Consider the following 18,673-nt stretch of genomic DNA (forward strand, 5'->3'; position numbering starts at 1 on the left):
AAGGTGCAGGGCTAGCTCTGGGGTGACAAGGTAAATTAGACCTATAGAACAGGCCATCTCTGCCAATGAGTATCAACTTTCAATAGAGAAAATGTCCGTAGCAAGGGCGATCTCGCTATTGTTAGAGTAGTGGCCTTCGACTGGTCATATATGGGACCTACCCAGCTTTTTGGTTCGTCACCATAGTGACTTCCCCAAGATAGGCCCGTAAACAGCACCTAGGACTACGGCGATGACGACAAACCACCCAAGATCGATGTTAGGTACTTCAGGTACCTAGAGATTTTCATGCATATCCTGCTGGAGGAAGAAGCAGAAATACCAGAGTATCAAGAAAGAGAACTCTCGAGTCTTATTAAGTAGTCCCAGGACTTTGGGATTATGTGGCCGCATATGCTCATCCCATCCGGCTTCAATGATAATCACAGCTTTCCGTTCACCCAGCTACGTCAACATATAGGGGAGACTGAGTGGGCGAGGCGCGAGAAGGAATTTTACAGCCCGTCTAAGCTTGAGGTGTCTGCAGAGCGGAAAGTAATGGAGTTAGATAAGTACCAAAAGGCCCTGGAGAAGTTGGAGCAGATCAAATCGCTTGTGGATAACGGGGATATAACAACGCAAGGATTTGTTTACTATGCTGTAAATCAGTCGGGTTGACTGAAAGCTGCTCTGAAAAAAGTTTAGAGAAACGCTGATTTATATTCCAATAGTTTTCTAGTATGAAAATCAACTAGGGAGCTCAGATTGGTAAATTATCATACGTGAGCGATATCTAAGGACAATGTAAAGGACGGAGGTGCCAGCTACTTAAAGCCCTCGTTGAGTTTGACCGATGAACCCTACTATCTGAAAGTACACGGTGAGAACTCAGCAGAAGATCAGACTAGATAATGTAGTACCCGTGCTTTTATTTCATTGGAAACTGGGGGCACGCCAGTCGCTTCTAGGACGTATGTTGTCTCAGCATATGCCAAGCATTGTACATATCAGAGTGACAGGTGACATTTAGCGGAGTGCATTTTGGGATGATAATAAAGCAATCAACACTCAAGCTACTCCGACTAATCATTCAGCCACGGATCCTGGAGTAGATCCTTCGCTGTCTTCCTATCTTCAGGCCGCCACTGAAGCATCCCTCTCATGAATGCTATAAACATCTCCTTATTTCTTCCCTCGAGGAAGTTTTCCGACATCTCCAAACTGTCTCCTGTCGGAATCTCTATGTCTTGCTTCCATCTCCCTGTAAGATTGCCTTTGTAAGCCTTTGCAAACTGCATTGAGCGAGAAAGGATACTTACCATCAGTGGTGAAGAATTCATGGCTTCGTTTTCCACATTGGAGCATATCTAAAGGAGGTGGCCCTAGAATACCCATCACTTCTGCAAGATGCGCCCGGGTCGAATACCCTTTGCCATCAGCGTCATTTCCATAGAAAAGGTGGCTCCCCTCCAACAAATCCCACACCTATTATTCCCGAGTGGTGAATATATAATATTGAGAGTGAACAATGAACAGGCAAAGCATACCATAACACCAACATTCCATATGTCAACCGGGTAGCTCCAATCAGTCTTCAGCATCACTTCCGGCGATCTATAAACATTTGGCTGTGCATCATGATTCCTCTTCTCATCTCCTTGTACGGCAGAGCCAAAATCACTTAAAACTGCTCGGCCAAACACCTTCGGCAAGTCAAAACATATAACTAACCCTTGAATGCTTACAAAGCGGCTCAATAACTAAGTGGGTCCTATATAAACTAAATAAGTTAACGGAAATGACTGTACGGGATAGGGCATTTCTGGCTGACACCATGCTTAATACCAATGATGACATTCAGAACATCAGGCCGTTTGGTAAGGAGCGGAAGGATTTTATTCCGATCCACCCACGATGCGTCCTACTGCTATCCAAAATACTAAGGCTATCGTGAATCTCTCTACGGGAGCATGAGGACTTCCCGGAATTAACAAATGCACTCCCCAAGCAGAAGCAGCATCTCTACCCGCAAAACTGCAGTTTTTGCCTCCGGTTCTACTTGGCAAAATTTTAACGACGGCTACATGATTCGAATGCGCCCGCGAACGGAATTGATAAAGGAAGGTCTTGTTTTCAAGAGGAATCTCAAGAATTGTACCAAGGAAGTTCTAGTCAATCGCCTTAGACCACTCTGCCAAACCGCCGTATTTGTTGAAAGGATGAGGAAGAATGGACACCATAAGGTAAAACGAAACGTATAATGGCCAGATGTAACCATTCGCACGGTGTATGCTGTTCACTGCCTTTGTATGCAATCTCAAAAGAACAAAACAAACACGTATGTTCTCGCAAACAACATTCCTAACATTATCTGAAGCCAAATACATAGATCAGATTATTGAAGACCTGCACAGGACATATAAGTGAGTATTCTTTTTCATCAGTCACATTCTCATCAATATACAGCTATAAACTAAAAAACACCTTCAAAATCAACCAATTCCTCAAACGCCTCCATCCCACTCCCACTATCATGACCATTACTCCCACTACTATCCCCCCAATTCCCATTTCCACTAGGCCCCCTCTCCCTATCCTCTGCTAATCCCTCAAAACAACTCCCATTAGGCCACTCACTCAAATCAATCCCCAATCCAGGCGCAATCTTCCTAACAACCCCATCACAAACTAGAAACGCCCTCCGCGCCGCCAGATCCACAGAAGCAGTAGTATGAAGCCAAAACAGCGCCTTCCTCGCCGCCGCAATAGCAATACCCAAATGCTTCTCCAGTAACGGCGGGTAAACACCCGCTTTCTGGGAAATGGACGGCGTAGCAGGCGAAAGGAGCGGATTCGCGCGTTCCGGACCGTTGCACGTATGTTGGCCCGAACTATACGATAACCCCAGTAATAAAGCGGTAGTCGCCTGCATGAGGAAATGCAGGATACTCCACCAGGGCGTGGCACGGGCTAGGAATGTCATGTTCGGGTCTTCTGGGAGGACGGAGATAAGCGCGCAGGAAGCTTGCAGGCAATGTGTAGCCATTTCGGAGCGGAGTTTTCCCCGAGCTGTTGGTTTGCCGGTTGGCGTGGTGTAGCGTGGGGATTGGTGGATGTGACATAGACATGGTTTGCAGAGGGTTATGCGGGCGGAGTAATAGTTCATTGCTAGACAGACTCTTTCGCGGACGAAAGGAGCGGAGAGGTTGTCTAGTTGGAGATGGTTTATGTGCCAGGAGGTTGTGTTTGGGAGAGTGAAGTAGTAGAATAAAGGAAGTTTCGAGAGCCAGCGGTCCATTTGGAGACTGGATCTCTGGACGTGGTATTCTACTTGGCTGGAGCCTTTGCGAAGGTCTTCGATGCTGTGTGCCTTGTTCATGAAGGCGTGGGTTATTAGGGTTAGGTCGACGAGGAAGTAGAAGAAGAGGGATGGACAAGGTGGACAGGTGGTTACCCATGCGGGGGAGTGGTGTTGGCTGGGGGCTTCGAAGATGGTGGAGCGGAGTTGGGCTTCGCGGAGGGCGGGATCTTGGAGGAGGCGTTTGGCATCAGGTTGGTTGAAGGTTTCTTCTTCGTATGGAAGGGGTGCGGGGACAGAGCAGAGGCTTTCGCCGACGCAGGAGGGGCGGCCGGTCATTGAGGTGATGAGGTGCTCGAGGGAGTAGATGGACCACCAGAGACGGCCGCGGGTTTCTTTGGCGGCATCTTTGGTGCGGTCGTCTGTTAGGCGGAGGTTGATGCCGAGGGATAGAGCTGAGTGGAGTGCCATGTTGGAGAATTTGGATGCTCTGAGGATGGGGGAGTTAGTACGGTGCTGTAGGAATGGGGAAATAGGATACTACCGGTTCACCTGGCCTAAACAAAGCAGGTAAACTGCTACGAGGAGTTCGAGTTGGATCTGCTGCATATCAGTGTGTTCGAATAGCACATTGCTGTGTAGACCGAGATGGCGTGCCCGGGTCAGGTATAGTAAGTCTTCGTCATTGGTGCTTTGGGAGTCGTCTATGAGTCGACAATAGCGACACCCAATCGCAAATATCATATTCAGAATGGCCAGCCATTTCCGTGGTGGTGTCGATGCATTATTGAAGAACTTCTGGTACTGGGAGATAAAGGTCATCTTCCGAATTGCACTGAATGTCGAATGGACGTGGATCAGGTAGGCGTCGAAGTACCGATCTGCCAATTCCCTTGGGGGCACAGTTAACGGATCGCATGGTTCAATCAATGGAATATCCAGACTGTCAAAATGATACTCCATCATGGAAGTGGTAATTTGCATTTCCAATGACTGCTGCTGCTGTTGAATAGACGCTGAGTCACGGTGACTCTCCATGTGGAAATGATTCGACACATGTTCCTGTGGACTCTTCAACCCCACGCCGCTCTCCAGCTTGCGAATCCCATTGACTTCTGAATTGTTTCCAGAGGATCCCGCAGCCCTGGTGTTCTCATCCCGATTGAGGTCTTTGTCAACCTGGTTGATAGCATCGAGTGAGCCCATGGATGCAGAGGAATCATCTGAGTCGACACGGTTTCTGGGATTTCTAGGGGATTTCCCATTTTTGGACTGAATTTGCCAAATGACGAACAGTCAGAGTCTGAACTCGGGACCCAAATCATAAGATCCTAGTCTTGGGTGAGACCCGAGGCTCATTTGACATTGAGTAGACTTACCTTCAATGCTTTTTTGATCTTTCGAGCTGTGGGAGGGTCCACCTCGCCTTCTAGCTTTCGAAGAAGGGCTTCGTATGTATCCACTCGCTTGACCAAGTAGCCGAGTCGCTTCTGGTCGCGCACTCGTTTCACGTCCTCGTAGAAGCAGCCATGATTGTGATATGCACATTGTCCGCACGACGGTCGGATACCGTCACATTTGGTCTTGCGCTGGCGACAGGGCTCGCAGGCCCGCGCTGACCGTCGGCGCCCGTGTAGCAAAGCGTCGGAACCAGCTAGGCGAGGGATGGCTACCTTTGGCGCGATATTTCTTGACCCAGCTGCCGACGGGGCAGACATATACTGTGAAAAGGCAGGGGCAGGGGCAGGCGTGGGATATGGCTGTTGAGGTACAGATCCTGCATTTATTCGCATCCAGTCGTAGTCGTCGAAAATGTCCTCTTGCTCAAGATTATCCATATTTAATCGATCTCAATATACTCAATATAATCGACATGAATATATCTTAATGAGGTTGGAGGAGTGGAAGTTACTGAAAAAATGCGGGACAAGTCCATGTCTAAAATATATTTTAAAAAGAAAAACAGTCGAAGATTTACTTCGAATATTTTGGTTTTAACAACTTTGGAAATATCCCCGAATATCCCCAAGGGTCTAGAGAATCTCTCAACGTGGAGATGATATCACTTGGTGTGTCGATGAACTTGGGATTTGACGTCAGAGAACATCTCAACAGTCACCTTCTATAAAACATATCAACTACAAGTCATCTAGAAATATCCTATAATTTGTTACCGATCCTTGCTAATGACTTGTCAGTAACTATCTCATTCGAAAGAATTCTCCTTGTGTCACTAAGATATCACCTTGAACACCTCTGGACGATCTATATGTAGGGAGCAGATCCATACAAAAGTCGCCACTCCATTAAGGCGAAATGTACCTCGAGACATATGACGGAGATGGAAGATGACGACGATGACGATGACGGTACACTGCATATTGTCTCCATCATTTCTCATTTCCCATTTCCCATTGCCCTTCAACATCCAGCAGGTCGATACCTCTCCACCAAAACATCATCCTTCCCAAGACTAAGACTCTCATACCGATCCAACATATCCGAAAGTCCAAGTCCAGGATAATCCTGCAAACCCTTCCCATCCCCCTCCCCAATCCCATGATACTTATCCTTCCGATTCAGCTTCTCAAGTCCATCAGCATACTCGTCAAACCGACTACACCCCTCATCAACCAAATCCTTCAATTCATCAGGCACAGCACTCGCCCCCCGAATCCGATACCCCTGCGCCTTGGCCCTCACCGACTGCCGGAAAATATGAAACAGATTCCGTCCCAGCGTAGATCGACTCGCAACAACACAGAACGCACTCGCAAGAGTGAGGAAATCCTCATCTAACACATCGAACGAGTCGTGCTCGAGCATCGTAAACAGCGCAAGGTTGATCGCATACATCGCGAACTGATGCGCGCGACTAACACCGAACTCGCGTCTGTGTAGACGTGTTAGGGATGCGATGCCGTGCGCCGCGCTCTGCGTTACTTCCTGCGCGTTGTATTTTGTTTCGGGGGTGTGGCGCGGTGGGCTTTCGGGTGTTTTGGGCTCGAAGGGGATGGGTGGGACTTCGTCTTCGGAGATGCAGCTGAAGAGGTTTATGATGAGGGCGTTGTAGCGCATTCTATTTGGGATGAGTATTTTGCATTTGGTTTCCCAGGACTTTTATGCCCATGCTACTCACTTCAGTAAAATGATATGCGGAGCTGGTCTGTACCGCACATCAAAGTCCTCCGGGAGAAGCTCGTGCCAGCGACGTATACGGTCGTATAGATCCTCGCGGCTCTGGCGGTAGATGGGGCCAAGGGCAGTGTTACTCCTGTGGTCTGCGAACATGCTGCGCGAGATATCGCGCGCGATCGTTGACAGATTGCATGCTTCGTCGAAGTACCGGCTGAAGAATGACGGGAGTGGGTCTCGGTGGGTTGGGTATGGCTGCCAGAGGGCTTGGTCTTCGAACTGGTTGATATCAAGACGGGCCATGTTGACGTGGTCTATGAGACTTGGCCGGAGGAAGGATGTATGGACCATTCTGCAGATTTGAATGTGAATGTGAGTTCGAATGGTGTGTTAGCAGGGCTAACTTACGTGTCGACATTGAATAGACCCCAAGCTGTGCGCTTGCATGAGATATCCATGTCCTGGGATAACTCTCCCGACGCCATTCTGGGTCCTGTGCTGCCGACCAAACCCAACGCCTCACCCATTCGAATGGCGTGGTGTAGCATGATATATCCCAGATCGTTTTCGCGGGACATTGCATATCTATCTATGTCAGAAAAGCCCCTATCACCAGGACATAGGACAAAGATGTCTATACAAACCTCTCATACATCAACAACGTCCCCTGCAAACCCGCCAAACTAGGCTGCGAGCTTTCCTCACCCCTTAACCTCTCCGCTTCAGCAAGGAAATCACACCCTTTCGAAGAGATATCACCAGGAACAACATAAGCCTCGGAGAACTCAGAGAAGTACTAAACAAATCAATCAGCCACTAAACCAAACCAGGCCAACACCAACCTCAAACCAAAAGAACAAAAAGAAAAGAAAAAGAAAAATACCCACACAAGCATTACTGAGCACCGCATTAACCAAAAACGGGCTACAAAACTCCGACCCAAGATTCCCCCTAGCCATATGCCTAACAAAAACCTCCTTATCCAAAACCGCCGTAAACGGCCAATCCCACGCAAAATACAACGAAACAAGATGCGACACCAGATCCGCATCAGCGGTAACCCTCGTCCACGGCTTCGCAGGAACCTCACAGGGCGCCGAATCACAAAGGTAATGTATATCCATAACCTTTCTTCTGAAAGTCGGACCCGTGCCCTCGACATTGATGAGCTGGCGCATATCCTCTAGCTTCGCGACAGTTTCCTGTTTATGCGTTGTCGATGTCGGTGTGGATGTGAGGGAAGCGAGTGTTTCATTTATGTATGCGCGGATTTCGTCAGCGGGGGCATTGTGTCGGATTATCGTGAGTAGGTGCAGAGCGTCTGACTCGTTTGCTTCACGGACGAGCTTGAAGAGGTCTGAGAGGAGGTCGCGGTGGTAGGAGAGTTCGTCTGCAGTTCTTTTTGCGGCGACGCGGCGGCGTTGGTCGAGGGATTCGTCGAAGATACAGACTCTTTTGAAGGTTTGGCAGTTTGCGCAGGGGGATGTGCCGGAGCACTGGATTTGTTAGTGGTTTTAGTATGATATGGTGGAGATAGAGAAGTTGTGGGTATAGATATAGATGTAGTAGGTGTAGGAGTATAATTAAGACTCACCTTCCTCTTCGACTTCTTACAAGCCAAACAAGCAGTCGAAACCCTCTTCTTCCACGTACCAGAGCCCTTCCCTTCCTCAGCGGGTGGACTACCATTTTCAAGATCATGTTCATGGTAGTTTTCGTGTTGGTCATCCTCTAAAGGTGAGGGACCTGGTATAAGACGGCGTTGACGCCCACTCATATTCCGATATGGGCGACTGGATTTGGGTATACTTTGGTTTTTCTGTTTTCTCCTGAATGTAGAATGTAAAATATGTGTTTGAAATATATAGACAAGAGCGGTTCAAATATAAATATATGAAGAAACGTGTGCAAAAAATGAATATGTAAAAAAAGATGAGATATACAGTCGAATATGTACTGTTGACAATATACAATGAAAAACAAAGTTGAGAATGTACAAGATCAGAAATGCATGCTGTGCAATTGTATATCCTGTTTCGAATGATTGTAGGACGGTATACTTGAGATGTTCTGCTTGGACAGGGTTTAGTAGGCGAAATGGGCTTGTTTTGCCGCGAATGACGTTGCGAAGATATCATGGGGAACTTTTCCCCGCCTATTATTATAGGAGTTTATTTTGCCTGAAGGTAATGGCGTAGTTTGTGATTGAGGTTAGTTGCTGGGAGTTGAAGCTTGGATTTGATATTATCGAGGCTATGTGAGGCGTTCGGGGAGTTCTTGGGGATATATCGAGTTGGTGGCGGAAGAACGGAGACTTACATGAATGGCCATACAACTACACTATATACATACACAATTGTCTTAATATATTGAACGAGTGAACTGGTAATGCATTGAGAATGGTGAGCAACATCGTAGTACTTGGGAATCAAAGTCAGGTCTAGACTAAAAACCCATTAAGAAAGAAAGAAAAAAGACGCTGGATTATTGTAATGTAATACAAGTACTTCTTTTGCATACTCCATGGATCCATAGCCTCGGATGTACCAGTTGAAACGAGAAAAAAAAAAAGTCAAACACTGCGGATCTGTGATCCAAGACAGAAGAATCAGAAAACATCTAGTGCTCGAGGATTCTCAGGCTACCCTGCACAACACAGTTCTCAAGCACGGATCCAGGGGGAATGTCAATGGTGCTACCCTCGGAGGCGACAATGATAACAGTTCCCTTAAGGGTGACGTTGCGGCCGAGGTTAACAGGTCCAGTGATAGTAAGGTGGTCCAGCTCGACGATGCGAGGAATACTGGTAATGCGCTTCTGGAAGTCGGAGACCTTCTTGAAGTCGGAACCGAGCTTGATGACGGGGACACCACCGAAGCGGTTGGGGTCCATAACCAGCTGGCCGTGCTCAAGACGGTACAGGTCAGACTTGACGACCATCAGATCGGAGCAGGTCTTGACGGGCAAGAAGCGGCGACGGGGCACGTTGACACCGTGGGCGTTCTTGAAGTGGCGGATGGCCGCACCGACGGCGGTCTCCAGCTGGTAGATAGCCTGATCGGCCTCACCCTTCTTATCGGCGGGAATGGACTTCTCGTTAGGGATGATCTCCATCTCCAACTCGTTCTCCTCAACGACACGCTTGATAGCCTGGACGTTGAGCCAGATGTTGTTTGTGTTGAAGTACTTGAACTTCTTGATCGACTTGAACTCGTTGACGTGCTCCTTGGGCACCTGGGCGATCTCGAGCAGGCGGACCTTGCCGTCGGAATCAATAATGGTACCACCCTTGACGTCAGCCTTGGTCTTGTCAGTCAACTCCATGATGTACTCGGCCTGGGAGTCAACCATGTGCTGCAGGATGCGGAGATCAACCACGGCACCGAGGTTGTCGGCGTTGGACAGGAAGATGTATTCGATGCCACGCTCGATCAGCTTGTCGAGAGTGCCAGAGTTGTACAGGGACTCGAAAACGTCACCGTGTCCGGGAGGGTACCAGTCCTGGAGGGGAGAGTCGAAGCTCTTGGGGGCGGGCAGGAGGGAGTCCTTGATGATACGGGGGTAGCGCGACTGATTGAAGGTAATGATGTCGACGTTGTGGCCCTCGTACTTCTTGATAATGGATTGGGTGTCCTGGTCGGTGTTGAAGGAGTTCATGAGGACGAAAGGCACGTTGACGTTGAAGCTACGGTTCAAGTGCTCGATCTGGCGCACGGAGAGATCGAGGAAGGACATGCCCTCACGGACCTCAATGACCGACTTGGGACCAACGCAACCCATGGAGGTACCAAGACCACCGTTCAGCTTGACAACGGCGAGCTTGTTCAGGAACTCGACGGAGGCGTCGGCACCGATGTCATCGTAGCCAACAACCTGGGAAGGCTGGGGAGGGGCGATCTTGTCCCAGTTGACGGAGTTGCCCTTGGCCTTGTCGTTCAGGAAACGGCGGAACAGGGCGAAAAAGTTGTCCATCTCAGCCTCGAAGCGCTTCTTCTCGTTAGGGTCGGTGACGCTGTCGCCGAGGGCGTTGAGGGCATTGCGCATTTGTGAAGCGGCGACACTAGTGGAGGCATTCTCGAATGCCTGGTTGGAGGTTTCACGGGTCAGCTCTGGACCAAATGGGGGGGCCAAGGTAGCCATTGTCAGGAGAGGGGTAGACACAATTGTAGGGGGGGTGAATACAAGCAGATTGGATGATTGGACAAATAGAGCAGGGTAAATAGCGTGATGGTGAAGGGAAGAAAAAGAGGAACAAGTTCTCTCTCTCGTCTGACGCGTCCAGGAAACAACAAAACCCCAAAAGAGTAGGAACGGCCCAAATGGCAAGAACGAAGCTTCAAGATTCGAGGATTCAGGGATCCACCGCCCGAAGTGAACTTACCATGTGCGACTGAGTCTTGCCATGGTGCTTTCCACCAAAGGCCTCGCTCTCGGGGGCCCGAAGGTGAGTGGGAAGAGCCTTGGAGCCCATTATGAGTTATAGATTATAGGATATGGGGTATGGATTCGAAGGGAACTGGCTATTAGAAGGGAATATGATAGTCAGTGGCAGATTCCAGGGCAGAAAAGGGAGGAAACGTGGCTCCATTTAAACAGCTCAGAGCTGTCCAGAATGACCAAGGTACCAAAGAAAGGAGGGGTTCATTATTGCCACTTGTCGATCCATTGGGATGTCAAGCTGCCGTCATAGGGTACAACTCACAGATCAATTCCTAAGGGAGATGTAAAGAGGGAAGAGGAGAGGAAGTTCCAGTTATAAAAAGAAAGGGAAAGGGAAAAAGGGAGAGTGGGGGAGAACCCGTGATTTTATATTATTTGTTATTTGAGACCTATTTAGGTTATTTAGGTATTTAGGTATTTAGGCACTTTAGTACTTTTAGTACTTGATATAGTTAATATTCATATATTCATATATCCATGGATAATATCCTAATCTACATTCTCGTATTCTACTTCTATGCTGCTATTCCAATTACCATTCCCATTCTCTTATCTCGCTCAGTCCTCCTTGCATCCCAATGTCATCAGTTACCAGCCACTGACATGCCCACGGGCTGGAGCTCGGGAACTAACACCTACAATACCCAAGGTGATTAACCCGATAATAGTTATACGTTATACTGAATTACCATCTTGACCATCTTGACCATCAACCATACCCCTAAGACCCCTAAGCCCGGAGTACACAAGTCCAGTCCACTGTCAATCCAGACCCCTTTTCCTTCTCCACCTTAAAAAAAGAACTAGTCCCTATAGGATTAGACCCCCACCAAACACAAGCTCTCATCCTCCTTTTCGCCTTGTTTCAGTCTCGGTTTCAATGGTTTCGAACTTCGTTCCTAATAATATTATTAAACGCTGTGCTATTTCAAGACGTGAAGATGCACATGTTCAGCTGGCCTGTCTATTATGCAATATAGCTAAGTCTGTACCACGAAGTACTCCGTACTGTTCATTAAGATCTACGTGAGGACCTGTCTAGACACATTGGAAAGCCCAGAATGCAAGTAGAATTTTCTCACTAGTATTCCCCTAATATCACTACAAGCACATATACTGCAAATAATTATCTTCCCTTCTAATTCTTCGAGACCAATTCAATCCTGGATTTCCTTAAACAAAACTCCGGTCCCAGTGGCACCAGTGGGACAAGCAAATTATCGACTCCACCACGCCTCTTCCCTAAATAAATGAGGCTAATATATTCCGTACCGCTGAAGGGATCTAAAAATAATCTCCAACTGAATACTGTTGTAGCCATCTCTATAACTCCCTATCCCGCTGTCATCTGTCATATATCCACACATTCACTACCACGTACTCACGGGGTACGTACTAAACACTCTAAGAGGCCCAAACATCAAACCGCAGATCACTCAGGGCTGTGCAAACCAAGTTTCGGGAACAAAAAGATACTCCAATTTTATTTTTTTAATATAAAGAAGTTAAAGAAGCCACGAGAATGTGACAAGAATTCCATATAAAATGTCAGTATACCCTCGTTGGAGCCCCTTTAAGATTCCAAAGTGAGACATTGGGTCTGAGGTCTTAAGACTCAGCCTTGTTTTCGGACTTTTTGGGTGGCGCGAACTATTGATTCTCGACTCTCGACTCTCGACTATTTTTAATCGGCTATTTTAATTCTGTCATCTCCATGCTACGTGGGATATGTCTCAAAAAGTCCACCATATCAACAATTGAATTCATATTGATACGGGAAAAAAAATGAGAGAAAAAAAGGATATCACAACACAACACAAAAAAAACAAAAAAAAAAAACAAAATTAGTAACAAGCGAAAGCAATTCATATTTTCATATACTCTTCAGCCTCAACAGGCAAAGCAATTCCAAAGCGGATAATAATAATAATAATAATAATGGGGGGAGGGTGACCTAAACACCGCTAACAGATCTCTTACTCAAGAAGCTGCGACGGGGCATCTTTCTCGAATCAGGACTACCCGGACCATCAGTGGGTTCGGGGGTGCCAGCGGTCGAGTGTGACGTAGTAGGTCTCAACCCGCCATCTGAGAGCGCAAAGCTAGAGCGGATGGTAACGACACCATCGCCAACAGTAACAGCCTTATCCTGGCCGGCGACGGAACCCTGATCATCAACGAAGAAGGGCGCTTCGCCGAGGGTAGCGTCCGAGCCAAAGGTGGCGTGGTTGACGACACGAACCTGGTACTGGGCGTCGGCGGTGGTGTTGGGCACGCGGAAGGAGTCGTCAAAGGTGACCGTACCGGCGGAGTTCTTGTGCGCCTTGGTCTTGTGGACTTCCTTTGCGCCCTTGGAACCCTGGACCCGGATGATGACGCGGAGATTGGCATCGGTGGGGAAGTTCGCAGCGGAGACGATGGTGATGCTAGCGGAGCCCTTCTCACCGGAACCGCCACCGCCGAAGACGCTGAGCCGATCACCGAACTGCGAGGCTGTGCTACGGTTGCGGCTGTGTTCCTTCTGCGGGGTGCTGGGGGAAGGGGACCCTTCGACGAGAGTGGCGGCTGGGGTGAGACGGTCGCCCCTGACGGTGTCAGGTTCCTCAATGCTGTTCATGATGGAGGCGGTGTCGTCGCCTTTGTCTTTGTGGATGCGCGACATGAGGCCGTGCTTCAGGAAGGAGGCGCCGCGGACGACGTTGCCACCGACGAAGCCAACACCCTTAACGGGGGCGCCGACGATCTTGCCGGGGACGGCGAAGGTGCCGGAGAAGGTGGAGGAGCCTTGGCGGGCGCGGATCACGTAGGTAGGTTTGAAGAGCAGGCTGAGGCGGATCGCGCCTGATTTGCCGTCGAGAGGAAGGGTAACTTCCTTGGCTTGGAAGGGCTCCAGGATTTCCAGGTCGATGGGCGTGGCACCGAGGAAGTCAGCCTTGTCACCAAAGTCCCAGTCGTACACATCCACATGGAAGTTGGCGCCAATGCGGGATTTGATGGGGACCTCAAAGTACTCGTTCCAGGCCGGGTGCAAGGTTTTCTTCTGGACCTTGGTCTTGAACACAGTCTCGTCCTCCAGGCGGAACTTGCAGAATGGGTCGCTGAATCCGTTGCGGTCAGCAGCGGGCAGCTCGGCGGCATCGTGGACGTCAACGCGCAGGGTACCCATGTTGTTGATGCTCTCGGTGGGGTCGAGCTTCATTTCCGTCGGAATGTACCGCGCGCTGACGGTGACCTTGCTCACCTCGCCGGATGGGGAGCGGAGGACGAGCTCGGTGGGTGTGTACAACATACGCATCAGTGTGGGCAGCGTGTCACCAGTCAGCTTGGCGACTGTGTGCTCCTCGCTGGAATCCTTGGGATCATCCTTGTTAACTAGGCGCAAAGTGATCTTGGAGAACTCGAGCTCGCGAACGAATGCCTCGCCGACGTCAGTGAACTTGGCGGTCGTGGTGTGGATCTTAGATGAGACATATGCAGGGAACATGTAGTCGTCCATCAAGACTTCCAACTGGACGTGGGGAACGGCCAGCTGGCCCTCGTGGAACTTGAACACAATGAAGCCGGATTCTATAGTCAAATTAGCTTGTACAACTGCCGTGAATATCGAAGCAAGACATACCATATTTAGGGAGATCCTCCGCACTGACGAAAGTGCGGGGAATGGACTTGACGGAACGGACGGACGCGGTCTCAGACTGGGTACCAGCAATTGGGCGGGACGTAGTGGTTTCCAGACTGGTGCGGCCGTTGGTAGCCAGCTCGCCATTGGTAGTTCCGTTAGTGATAGGTGCAGTGCCGTTGGACAGAGCCTTGGACGTCTTGGAAGCCTTCGAGTCGACGCTAGCAGACTTCGCGTGCAAAGCCGTCTTCGGGAATTCGGTGGAGTCCGGACCAGGAGTAGTAGAGAGGTCTGAGGATTCCTCCTCCTCATCAGCTTCATCCTCAGGGTTGACGACCGGCACAGATGGGAAGAAGGAAACATTATAGTGGAGTTCTCCCTTGGCAGCGCCGCCGCTAATCTTCAGACTGCTGGTGATATCTTGCTTCTCGTCGTCGATCTCATATTCACCGCTCTCGGTCTCGCGAACAAAGTCAGAGGCATTGAGGTCGCACCAACCAAGAGTTCGGTCCTTGTTGATAGTCTCCTCATCCATGACTTCCACGGTCAACTTCTCGCGTGGGCTGCGAATAGGCACGTAGACGACCTCGTCCCATTCGGGATTGAGGTTGTTGCGGAATGTAACAGTGCGGCCACGGGTCACACCAGAAAGCAGCACGCGAGCGTAGGGATCGGACTTGCCCATGGCCTCCAGATTGCGCAGGTTAGACGCACGCTTGAAATGGAAACGCATGACACCAATGGGGTCAATGTAGCCGGCGCTGCCAATACCGCCCAGAGCGACTGGCTTCCACTGGAGAGTCAACTTGACACGTCCGTCCTTGGCACCGTGAAGATGGAACCACTGCTGGCCGCGCTCCATCATCTTCATCATATCGTTCATCTTGATCTGGTAGCGGCCGATAATGGGATCCTGCATGATGTCGCGATCATCCTTGAGGATAAGACCCAGACGGGCGTTCTTTCGGTCTGTGACGAGGAATTCCTTAGAGGCATTCTGGAAGATAGGGTTGTTGGTACGCTTGAGCTTCTTCGTAATGTGAATCTCCTTTCCGTTGAGAAGGAGGACACCGTACGGGTTCAGCTTGCCAACCAGACTCTTGCTTCCGTCGAGATCCTTCGCCTGCTCCACGGTGAACTGGGCGATACCGGTGTTAACTTCAGGGGCGGGTTCAGGCTCGCCAGCCTCGTTCTTTCGTCCTTCGAGGACGGGGAAGAAGCGGATATCGGCTTGGATGGCACCGCGGTGACGGCCACTGGCCTGCACTTCCAAATAGATACCCTCATGGGAAGGCTCCTGCTCGAGTTTGTCCAATGCGAAGCTAGCAACACCCATTTCCTTATCCTTGCGGTACTCGTTCCAATCATACGCAGCAATAGACAGGGCATCGGAGAAGGAGGTGATGATGACGTAAATAGTCTCATTCCAGCGGGGGCTGTCGGTATCGTGGATGGTCTTCGTGCGGCCAAGCTCATTACGGTTGTTCAAAGATACCACGGCGTACGGATCAGGAGTACCAGAGAACTTATCGGGGTTCTTAAGCTGCTGAGCACCGTGCAGAGTAATCGCGACCACTCCAATAGCCTGGTCGACGGGGTTTCCAGCAAGCATCTTCGCAATCTCAATTGGGAACACGTTCGGATCGTACATCATGGGCTGCAAGTTGGCGTGGATCTGGTCCTTGATGAAGGACTCCAGACCGGGGATAAAGTTGATATCGAATCCAAGGTGATCACCACCAAGGGGCTTGCAGACGTAGTCGAATTCGGGCTTATCCAGGAAGCAGACGTCCACGCGCTCAATGTGGGGGAAGGGAATCTGAAGCTTGACCTTGACACGCATCAAGCCCGAGCAAGCCATATCCTCAACAATCACGTCGAGACCCTTGCTCACGACACCCTTACCGACACGAACCTCCAACACAACCTTGGGGTTGATCTTGTCCTTTGTCTGGCGTGCAGTCAGATCCGTAATGTCGTTGGGGGTGAAGCTGAACTTCCAATCCATGATGACGGTATCAGGGTCAGTCTTGGGGTAGGTCTTAACGTGCTCCAGGCGAGGAGGCTTGGTACCGAGGACGAAGGTCTTGAGGCGCAAGCTATCCAAGAAGGCCGGGGTAGAAGTACTAAGGACCTGGTCGACGGTGTTGATAATAGTGTCGCACAGAACGGGGGCGTAGATAGGCCAGAACTTGACGAGGAAGCTGTTGATCCACTCCAGGCTCTCGGTGTCGGTCTCGAGGCGCTGCTTGGACATTTCACGGCTAATGTCGTCGCGGAAGTTCCGGCGCACTCGTCGAATGGAGGTACGGTAGTAGGTGCTACATGCTGCCATGACCATAAGAACCCAACCCACACCACCGCCTAGCACGGCGACCATCCACGAGGCCAAGCAGGCGAAGACGATAATCCCAGAATTGTGGTACCAATCACCAAAGAACTTATCGGGGATTCTCCCCTCCAAGAATGTCTCGTGATCCAGCAATGTACCTTCATTGGCTAACTCCGCTGCCTGCTTCTCGTCGACAAACTTTGGGGCCCAACCCGTCCTGTCGCGCGCCCATCGAAGGTCCTCATCTAGAGGCTTACCCGCACTCTCTCGTGTGGCTTCCTCAGCCATAATGGCGGTCGCAGACTCCGGTGGAGGGAGCTCATAGTCTGCTTTGCCATCGGCCTACGTATGGTTAGCATGGAAATCGCAACCGCATCGAGAAACCCGGTGATTCTCACCTTATCCGTAATTACAGCAATACCCTTGGGTTTATGGGGGTGGTGGAAATCAGGCGGCAATCGCTAGAAAAAAGACGCAGCAGTTAGCACGGTGATTGCGCCGAAACGAAACTCGGACACTATGCGACACGCACCCCTTTGGCAGCATTAGCCTTATCTTCAGGCGAGGCATCGGGGTCGAATTGGTATGCAGCAGCACCAGCTTGTTGGGCTTCCTTGACGACCTTTTCCTCGACGGTATCCGGATTAACGTGGGACTGCGGGTCCTTCTGCAATTCCTGGGCGGTCTCGATGGTACCCTCCATCTTGGTCGCTGCGTCGGCGGACGCCATATCGCCGGTTGGTTGTTGTGTTCAGGTCAGGGGAATTGGGAGAGCCGGGGGATGTTCTGGAGGTGGTCAGATTCGATCCATGGGTGGGCAGATGGGGTGAGGGGGAGGGGAAGAATGCTGACTTGCATACAATCTACACCTGAGTAACGTACTGGGATAGGGCGTGGAGGTCGTAGTCGGAAGGGGTGACCTGTGTTTATTGTATACCAAGGTACGAAGTCCTTGATTTACAGAGAGAAAGAAAGAGAGAAAAAAACAAAAGAGGAGTGGACCAAAAGGCACAGCTGTTGCCCAGCCGCTTGCGTCAAGGGGAACTGTGGCTGGGATTCTTACGATACATCGAATATTACCATTACATACCTTATATGCAAATTATAATTTTAATTCAAAGCCCAATAAAACGAAAGAAAAGAGCAAAAAAAAGGGGAGATCGTAAGCTCCAAGGTCGATCGAAGATCAGTGACGTACGCCGGAACCCTGGATCAGATTCCTTTCATTTTAGTATTATCTTGGATCTACGAGTGTCTAAATCAATGAGTGTGCTAGTCTATAAAGTTGTATAGAGTTACTCCGTATCTATTCAATTGTTCCTATAGAATGTCAATTGAGGACTAGGGGAGTAATTGACTAAACTCCGACTATTAGATTCGACCCGAGCTTTCAGCACCGCCACAGAGGGTCAAATAGAGGGTCAATGAAGAGGGCACTACGTACATAAATGGTTCTTTTTCCCACGGTTCTTACGGAGTACATCTTCTTAGGGTTCGAAATTATTTCTTGGCTTCCCCTTTTTTTTTTTTTGCGGAGATCCTTTATTTCATATTCGCCTCTTATGTACTTTTTAGGTGGCTGTGCTTACCCTCCCAGCCTTACCACTCTAGGCAACGAGATATGCTACATTTTGGGAAATCAGAGCACCTACCCTCTCTGTATGTTGTATGCTGTACTAGTACTCCGTAGTACTCCGTATGGTATGTTGTAATTGCCAAAGTGTACTAAGAATCAACAATCTCAAGGTACACGTGGCATGCATCCAGAATTCAAGAAAAAAACCCGGTCACATCGCACACTATCGACTGCACATCGTGCCCTATACCCGATTAGGTAGATCGGCCAAAGCTCTATCCACCATGTTTGATG

General features: G+C 49.6%; 6 protein-coding genes across 6 annotated transcripts; 1 reads left to right on the forward strand and 5 right to left on the reverse strand.

Annotated features, from left to right (window-relative positions):
* Positions 1-381: 381 nt before the first annotated feature.
* N7537_003446 (uncharacterized protein) lies at positions 382-657 on the forward strand (the record flags this gene model as incomplete). The annotated part of the gene is made up of 1 exon (XM_056894504.1): positions 382-657. The coding sequence occupies one exon, from the start codon at positions 382-384 to the stop codon at positions 655-657; it is 276 nt and encodes a 91-aa protein (XP_056754252.1).
* A 404-nt stretch (positions 658-1,061) lies between these two features.
* N7537_003447 (uncharacterized protein) lies at positions 1,062-1,344 on the reverse strand (the record flags this gene model as incomplete). The annotated part of the gene is made up of 2 exons (XM_056894505.1): positions 1,062-1,240; positions 1,299-1,344. 2 exons carry the CDS (start codon positions 1,342-1,344, stop codon positions 1,062-1,064), a joined length of 225 nt encoding a protein of 74 aa, XP_056754253.1.
* Positions 1,345-2,452: 1,108 nt separating this feature from the next.
* Positions 2,453-5,115, reverse strand: N7537_003448 (uncharacterized protein; the record flags this gene model as incomplete). Its single annotated transcript, XM_056894506.1, has 3 exons — positions 2,453-3,767; positions 3,822-4,549; positions 4,657-5,115. The coding sequence occupies 3 exons, from the start codon at positions 5,113-5,115 to the stop codon at positions 2,453-2,455; spliced, it is 2,502 nt and encodes an 833-aa protein (XP_056754254.1).
* Positions 5,116-5,698: 583 nt separating this feature from the next.
* N7537_003449 (uncharacterized protein) lies at positions 5,699-8,189 on the reverse strand (the record flags this gene model as incomplete). The annotated part of the gene is made up of 6 exons (XM_056894507.1): positions 5,699-6,356; positions 6,417-6,764; positions 6,821-6,997; positions 7,057-7,208; positions 7,300-7,908; positions 8,007-8,189. 6 exons carry the CDS (start codon positions 8,187-8,189, stop codon positions 5,699-5,701), a joined length of 2,127 nt encoding a protein of 708 aa, XP_056754255.1.
* Positions 8,190-8,777: 588 nt separating this feature from the next.
* Positions 8,778-10,938, reverse strand: ugp1 (UTP glucose-1-phosphate uridylyltransferase). The gene is made up of 2 exons (XM_056894508.1): positions 10,794-10,938; positions 8,778-10,495 (listed from the first exon to the last, which is right to left on the reverse strand). Exons 1-2 carry the CDS (start codon positions 10,881-10,883, stop codon positions 9,032-9,034), a joined length of 1,554 nt encoding a protein of 517 aa, XP_056754256.1. The 5' UTR covers positions 10,884-10,938; the 3' UTR covers positions 8,778-9,031.
* A 1,868-nt stretch (positions 10,939-12,806) lies between these two features.
* N7537_003451 (uncharacterized protein) lies at positions 12,807-17,533 on the reverse strand (the record flags this gene model as incomplete). The annotated part of the gene is made up of 4 exons (XM_056894509.1): positions 12,807-14,419; positions 14,472-17,145; positions 17,202-17,264; positions 17,336-17,533. The coding sequence occupies 4 exons, from the start codon at positions 17,531-17,533 to the stop codon at positions 12,807-12,809; spliced, it is 4,548 nt and encodes a 1,515-aa protein (XP_056754257.1).
* Between the last annotated feature and the right edge of the window lie 1,140 nt (positions 17,534-18,673).

This window comes from Penicillium hordei (assembly GCF_028827395.1).
Source record: "Penicillium hordei strain IBT 12815 chromosome Unknown utg000002l_segment0_segment0, whole genome shotgun sequence".
NCBI classification, from domain to species: domain Eukaryota; kingdom Fungi; phylum Ascomycota; class Eurotiomycetes; order Eurotiales; family Aspergillaceae; genus Penicillium; species Penicillium hordei.